The 8,681-nt window shown below is 28.2% G+C and overlaps 1 protein-coding gene across 1 annotated transcript; it reads right to left on the bottom strand.

Annotated features, from left to right (window-relative positions):
- Positions 1-456: 456 nt before the first annotated feature.
- On the bottom strand, positions 457-3,833 carry LOC113371256 (the record flags this gene model as incomplete). Its single annotated transcript, XM_026611891.1, has 2 exons — positions 457-917; positions 3,147-3,833. Coding segments are annotated over 2 exons (1,131 nt in total), but the record flags the coding sequence as incomplete, so codon positions are not given.
- Positions 3,834-8,681: the final 4,848 nt, after the last annotated feature.

The raw sequence follows: 8,681 nt of genomic DNA, 5'->3' as shown, positions 1-8,681 counted from the left end.
GATACAATAAGTTAAAAATAAATGCAGGAAATAAACTAAAAATTGATAATTTAAATATTTAATTCCTAAATATTTAATTGATCGATCTTCATAATTATATTGTCAAATTTCAAAGCCAGTGTCATATAAGCGCTATTGATAGTCTTCTAGTCTAATATGTAGATATACCTACATCTGCATATTGGATGTAAATGTTTCAAATTGGAATTTTGCATTTATTTGGTCAAATAATTTTTTTTAAATTCTACAATTGTATTAATCTCAATGATATATTAGACTGTGAAATCAATTTGAATGGCAATTATTTTAATGATTTTAAGAAATTATTCTTGTTCAATGTCAAAGCAAATTTTTCAAATTCGACGCGCCCAATAAAAAATCATAATATCATTATTATATATTCACTTATCTTATGTACAAAATTAGTTATTATTAAACCTTTCTAAACCTTCTAAATGCTATTTTGTATTATGTTAAACAAACCCTTTACTTTTGGCTTGTTTGATTATAATATTGACTCTATTGGCAAATTTTTCTTGTGCTTCGGCATTAAGATTACTGAGGCATTCATTATCTGATTTTTTTTCGCTTGCTTTAATAAACATATCGCCCATATCAGGAGGAGTTTCAGCAAGGAGTACATTCATTCCAAATATGCAAAATATAATTCCAAATCTAGCAAATTTCTTGAGATCAGTTTCCAAAATCGATCGGGGATACAGGCGGGTAATGTCACTTCCTAGTAATTTGACGGATTTTTCGAGTTGCTGGTAGTATAAATCCATTATATTATCAAAGTGATGTTCAATTAATTCGTCGTTACCACTTATGTAGAAAAAATAACATAAGTCCATGGCAGGTGAAGCTAAGCGTGTTATTTGCCAGTCGAACAGACGCACTTCTTTTGGGCAGCCATTCTATAATAAAAAAAAATTAAATATTTATTGGTGAATATTTGAGCATTTCATGTAATGATTTAAAGATTTATATTACTGACTATCAGCCTTCTGACCCAAATTATTTAGAAAAACAAAACCAACATGACCATCATGTACGTCTACAAATTATAAAATTACTCACAAACACAAGGAAGTATTCGAAGCACTTAAAAATATTCATAATAATCGATTGGTGTTTTTTAGAACCTTATTATCGATAAATTGTGAGTTTGACGTTTTAATCCAATATCACTTTGGTTTTCGATTTATTTGTAACACACATTAAACATTTGTATACAAACACACACATTTGTATACAAACATTAAAATTTTCTAATATTGGTACAGTCAAATTGAGATGCAAATCAAAGTGGTGCCATCAGTTGTTTAGCTAAGTAATAAATTATAAAAGCCTCAAGATGAAGATGTTGTTTCAAAAATATGCTTAAATCTTTCTGGTTTCTGAATTTGAGTATATTCAAGTTTAAGAATTAGCGATTGGTATAGAATTTTGTATATCTTATATATATGTATATATATATAAAATTCTTTTGTAATGGGGTATGAAAGATCAATCCTCCTAAACTATTACTCGTATGTTCTTAATTTAGATTTTTATAAATCTAGAATTCTAGAAAATACCACAACTTTAGTACACACGATTTTCAAAAAGGTCATGATAATAAAAAATCTATTTAAAAAAAAACAACCAATTTCTCATTATTATATCTCTGACAGAATAAAAGATACGTATAAAGGTACATAGATAAAAAGTCAAGGTCTTTTTTCGGCTAATTATTGCTTTTTATTATTTTTCTGTTACACAAATATTGATAGAGCTATGATTGTTTAAAGAGTGCGCGGCTGTCCAACCAGAGTGTCTTTCGAGTCCTTTAATCCTTCGCCGTTTCAATATAAGAGAAGTTACGGCAAAATTATGATAGAGAAAGTTGTAACTCATTTAATTACCTTTAAAATAGTATATTACAAGTTCTGATAAAATTAGAATTAAATGACCCAATTAATGCCGGGGGTGGTGAAGGAATGCAAATTGTTTTTGCTTCTGAACTTAAGATTAAGATTAGCCTATTTCCAAAATATCAAGCAAATTGGAGCACAGTAAAAAAATTTGAAAGGCGCACGTTTTTTTCCTCTCTATTTACTGCAATAATTTTGTTGATCGTAAGTTGAATGGAGCGCATGTGAACAGGATTTGACAAATTAATTCACTTTAAATATTAACTCAAGAAATAATGTATATTGAATTATTAGTGAGAAAAATGTAATTTAGATATTAAAATTACTAAAAGCCAGTTAAAATATGGTACAAAATTATAAAAATTACAAGCAACATTATTGAAGCAATTATTTTGGGTAGAAAAATTCAAGGTGATATTGTACCTTTACCGCGAATGCTATATATTAATTCTTTCTAAATTTGTTATACCTGTTAAAATACTTCATCATCCTCTTATGCTATAAATCACAAAGGCAGACGATGATTTTTTGTGTAATAAATTTGAAAAATCAATGTTTTAGTCGTGAATAAACAAAAAATCATTCATTTATACATCCAATCTACAGGTATGACTAAAAATATTGGATAATCCTTGGCATTAAAATAAATTGAGCTATTGGAAATAAATTTGTTCTATAAATTGCAATGTATAATATACAATATGCAATTTTATTGAACATATTTTAATATTTGTTGAAGGGGTAATTAAAGTGTTAAGTGTGGGAATTGAAAATAATTTTATTTGAAGCAGTTCTACATTTAACATCACTTATATATTGGTGCAAATAGTAATTCGAAAAACAATAATTATTATTTTTAACTGAACGGGAAATATTAGTATAGGATATTAAAAAATGCAGATGTGGATACAGGACAATGTCTGTCGGGTCATCTAGTATATATATAATTGATAAAAGCTGGGATAAACGGCGCCTGCAATTCATAATAAATCTGAACAAATTTGAAATCAACCTGCGGCAACCTTGCTTTTGCAGTCTCGCATGCCCTTTTATTAGTCATTTTTCACAGTGATTGCAAATTCATCATTTTAGCATCAATAAAATATATGTAAAACTTACAGATTCAGTTCAAATAGTTTAGTTCAAATTTGAAGAAAAATTACAGTAAATTTACGGAATTAACTGCAAGTCTGTGTAATTTTATAATTGAAAATAAAAAATGAATATTACCTCGTATTTGAACATCATGTTATTTTTCCAGCAATCTGCATGAGTGATAACTAAATAATCTTCCGATCCTTTTTCACTCATACTGTTTCTCAGAATATCAGGCAAATTGTCTAGTAGGTTCTGAATATCATTTTTATACGTTTCTGCACACAAGTTCAATGCTCTTTCTAAAGCCAATTTGCACAAATTGTTAAGTGGCTGTTCTCCTATAATTTCGAAAATAACTTCTGGTAAATTTGATAACCGTTTAAATTCTTTGGGTTTTTGATCTTTCATTGCAAAGCTGATAGCATGAAACTTTGCTAATTCTTTTACCACATGCTGTGCGTGGATTTTGTCAATATAGACATCTTTAGCCAGCATTGTAAAGCCTTGTGGTTTTAAATCTTCAAAGATTATGTATTCCTTACCAATTGTGTCGTCAGCATCATAACATTTTATGGAAGTATTAAAACCATCTATAAATTGGATTTTTTTTTCTTCTTGAAACTGCTTTAAGTCTTTTAACAAATTTTTATAGGTGTGTATTTCTCTTTTAAAGCCCAAAGATTGTGATACCTTACAAGTTGCTATTGGCACTTTGCAAATAAGGCTTAAGGTAGTATCTCCATTACTTCTTCTACCTTTCACTTGTATTCGATATATAGTACTTCCGTAGTTATCACCTGCATTTGAACCTGGTGTTACTTCTATGTTATAATTAGTATTTGTTGTTCCAGAATGATGTTCTGAACCGCCTTTTGTACATGATCTTGTAGTAACGCCATACTTTTACCCTATAATATAAAGTTAATAATTAAAATGCAGAGCCATTAATTGTTAAACTGAAAACTGAATTGGCTAATAAAATAATTTGAAAATTTTTAGAATAAATTACTGAATTTGCCAAAAGTCGATGCCAAACTTTTTTGCAATTTGCTTATGTGAATTGTATGTATGTATGTATATGTATATATGCATATTTGTTTGATACAGTCGATTCGATTCAGCAAAATCTTTAATTTGTATTGACTATCTATATATATGTCAAATCTGTTATACTTTATCTATTTATATATTTATATTAAAACCTGAACTTTTTTACACAATATAGAGTTTTTGTCCTGTTAAGTAGTGATTTACAAACTTGTTTGATATAGCCGCAACGATTTTGTTTAGATCTACAATATTATTTCAAAACGTTTTTAAAATTATAATATATAAAAATAAAGCAGTTCATTGTATGCAAAATGTTCGAAATATTTTCACTTCTAATAAATAATTGGTTGATATAATAGTTATAAATTTCATGGAATACTTTAATAATATCAAAAGTCTGAAATGTAACTCATGGCAATTAGTACCTAAGCGCACTTAAAGTCGAGCATTGACAAAAAATTGAACAAATGAAGCATATTAAAATATGTAATTTTTGGGCAACAAAATGTATTAATGAAATTGGTCATAATTTTTAACTTCCCATAGGGCAAGTTATAGTAATCGCAGAAAAACAAAAGTTTTTTTCAAAATTTAAAACATATTTGATCTTTTTTAAAAAATAATTTTTCGTACGGAAAGTTCCAGGAATTTGCCTTAAGGCACGATGCCATACACCACTAGTTTTAACTTTTTTTACCGTAAACTAGATTTAATATAATGTAAATATATATGACAAACGTAAAATACGGAAATTTCTTAACTTCACCTGCTCCATCTACATGCGTGCCAACATTATTGCAATATATGTATATACCAAAAACTAACGAACTATTGTATTTTAAGTCAGAAATCTTCTTTATATCGTCTTTATCAAAAATTAATCAGCCCTATCAACAGGAATCGAATATTTTTTGAATCATTCAAATCGATGGATCAGTGCGCCCGAAATCGTGAACGAAAAATTATGTCCGCACATACATACACACACAGACATATGTCTGTTTTTCTAAGATATATCAAAATGTTCAGAAACATCTGATAAGTAAAGGTGAGCCAAAGTTTTCATTTCAGTTTTTGCACAATTACTTCAACTTTAACGGGAACTAATTGTAAGCAATATATGGTAAATGGTACTATTTAACAGATTTTTTGTTCTCAAACGTTTTCACAAAAGTTGCAAAAAGAATAAAAGTATATATTTTCTGAATTATCTGTACATTACTTGTTATTTTCTTTTTCTTGCCCAGTCTCTTCAAGTATACAATTATTTACATTTCATGTTCAAGAGTAATTTATAAAATAAACATTTTAAGATGCACTTTGTTTTTATGTTATACGAATCATTAATATGAGTATTTATGTATTAAAGAAGTGATTTAATCTATTAAAACCAATTCTTTTATCAGATACGAGCTCTTGATAGAATATGTGTTGATTTGAAAATAGCACGAGCGTTACTGACAGAATTTATAAATGATGTAGGTATGCTGTATGATATGGCCTTCAATTTCGTTACACAATCTAATAAGATATTCCTTGATTCGATACTGACAATACTACTCTACAAGCGGCGATTTAATTTTTTTGGAGGCTAATGAATAATATAGCATCGATATTAAAAATAATGAATCTGAAAACAATGATTTTGGATTTTTTTTTAAACTCAGTTTTATTTAGCAATCTGAAATACATAAAGATTTCTATGAGCTAAAATGACAATATTTAAGAGCGATGCCTAAGAAGAACTCCAATGAGAACTTCTTAGTTTTACAATTAATATGATATTATATTAGACCTAATCTAAGACTAAGTCTAAAGGCCATTGTCGTTTCAATCTCCTCATGCCAAAGGTTGAGTAATGTCAACTATAGATGGGTTCGAATATGAGTCCAGTTTGCGTTTGTATTTTTCTTTGAATGCTTTGAACGTTAATTGCACCGTTTTCATGTTGAGGTCGCTGTGAATGGGGTCATTTGTCACGTACCACGGAGAATTAAGAATTGTACGCAAAATTTTTGACTGAGTTCTCTGCATTATAGCTATATTAGATTTGTAAGCACATCCCCAGAGCTCAATTCCGCAGGTCCAGATTGGTTTAATAATTGATTTATATAGCAGCAACTTATTTTCAACAGAGAGCTTAGACTTTTTACGCAGTAGTCAATCAAATTCTTTCATTTTGATCATTATTTGCTGCTTTTTTGTTTTTATGTGGCTTTTCCACATTTTGAAATGTATGATTTTTAGTGAAGTTATAGTTATTGCAAAAAATCGAGAATGAAAAAGTTTATGTATCTTTACGTTTCAAAGGTTTCTGAATATTTTGGCATACCTTATAAAAAATTGATGTACGTATGTGTGCATGTTTGGATACAATTTTTCGTCGACGATTTCGATAATACGGATCAACCGATTTGAATTATTCAGATTCGATTCCTATTGATTGGGAGTCAAGTCGAATAGTTTTTGGCACAGACAGGTTCAGCCGTTTCGAAGATACGGACCCAAAAGTGCCAAAACTGGCAATTCAGTTTTTAAGAGAATGGATCCTCCGATTTGAATGATTCAAAAAAACTTGTATTGATGAAATGAAAGAACGAAATGCGGTTATGCAGATCCAATGAGATAAATTATGGAAAATTTAATAATTAGTACATTTTGTTTACATTTATATAGGTACCGTACCAGAATTTAAACGTTACCTAGAGTTGCGACACGGCGCTTACGCGCCAGCCGTACAACAGCTACGTATCGCGTTGGCTTAAAAAAATTGAGTATTTAAAAAAAATCAAATTTTTCAAGTCAGATTTTCTAAAAAAATACAAAATAGTCAAAATGTATTTAGCTTAAAGCTCTTTCAAAATTTTTAATTTTCAGTACGGAAAGTTTCAGCAATTTGCCTTAAGGCATGATGCCGTGCACTTAAAATACTTTTTTGGTTTTGTCATAATATCTCGATATCGAAACCTCAAAATTAAAAGAATTAGTAGAAATTAACTTCATTTATATTATTTAAACATCTACCGAGCTGTAGAGACATAACTAACCTCGAGTTTGACACCTCTTTTTTATTGACGAAAATAATGTAGTGTTTTATAAATCTAATGGTCCATGTTTATTTGAAAGATGAACTTTTTTTATTGATATTTATATCAACTTGAAAAATTCATGAAACTTTTTTTCGGATTTTTTTTTCATATATTTACATGTTTCCTTGATTATTTACGCTTCTTAAAAGAATTTATTTGAAGAACTTTCTTTAGTGTTTGTCAATTTTTTTTTTCAAATTTAATACATTTTGTATATCTTATTATGGCAGAAATTTCTAGTATAAGGGACCGTACAAAATATTTATACATAGTATATATTATTAAAAAGTCATTATTATACGTTTTTTTTATTTCTACATTCATACATTGGTCTAATCTATTTATCCTATCATGAATTATGATTGATGATGAGGTTTTGAATTATAAAAAGTATATGTACGAGTGTTAGAGGCTAATTAATACACAACGTTTCTCAATAGAATCTTTAAAGATATTAAAATATTTTTTTATGAGTAATGTGAAAAAATCACCCTTGGGGTTAGTTGAAACAAAGCTTCGCTAGTTTTAACAGACAAGGATTATCCAGATTCAAGTGAAACTGGGTGAAATTTGGTTTGTAAGATATTGACAAATGTAAACTATTTTGAAAGAGACACTATGTCTTTTATAAATATTATGAAATAGTTGCAGTTTACGTTGATTTATGATGAAAATGTATTATAAGAGACATTTTATTTATTTTCATTATAATTTGCGTGCATTTATGAAAAAAATTACATAGAAACAAATCAATTTTTCTAAAAATTAATTGAAAAATAAATTATCGTTATTGTATCTTTACTACTTGTCTGAACACACTTTGAACTAGCCTCAAACACTGGGGGGGGGGGGGTAACATCGTATTTTTTCTAGAAAATGATCATTCATGAAATAATGAGAAAAGTTGTAGAATTATTTTTGATTTGTTAACGGAATGATACTGCAATCTAGCTCAGCAGATCACAAGATATATTAATTTGAAACAAAAACTGTTACAATCAAACCCTAGCTCCCCTAGAGTTGATATAATTTTACAAACACTTAAAATGCAAAAGAATAATTTATAGAAAAATAATATAACTTCAAATAAAGTTGCAATAACTTTTATAACAAGCATCACTCATATTCAGAAACATGATAGTTTTAAACAAAGGCACTCATATTCAGAACATGATAGTTGATAATCAAAAAAATATTAGTCATTATTTTATACCCAAAACTTTGTACCTAGTATAAAACTTGGAATATAATTCATTACAGTGATTATAGATATAGTTGACGATATGCTTAGTAATTGTGACAATTAATTTATATTTACACAGTGTTTAATTATTATCTACGAAATGCTAAGTCATTGTTATCAAAGCGCTTTCATGAGTTTGATGATAAATGAAGATTTGCCATGTAATTGTTGATAATAAAGAAATATTACAAAAAAATTTCTTGTGAATACATTAAAATAAATGTAAAATAATAATAAATGACGTTAAATATATAATATCGACGATAGTATTTTATTTATTTTACA

This window comes from Ctenocephalides felis, unplaced genomic scaffold, assembly GCF_003426905.1.
Source record: "Ctenocephalides felis isolate EL2017-DRISC unplaced genomic scaffold, ASM342690v1 CF-g0.4_SCAFFOLD_01492, whole genome shotgun sequence".
NCBI classification, from domain to species: Eukaryota; Metazoa; Arthropoda; class Insecta; order Siphonaptera; family Pulicidae; genus Ctenocephalides; species Ctenocephalides felis.
Note: the sequence above shows the minus strand (reverse complement) of the source record. Positions and strands in the feature narration are given on the sequence as shown.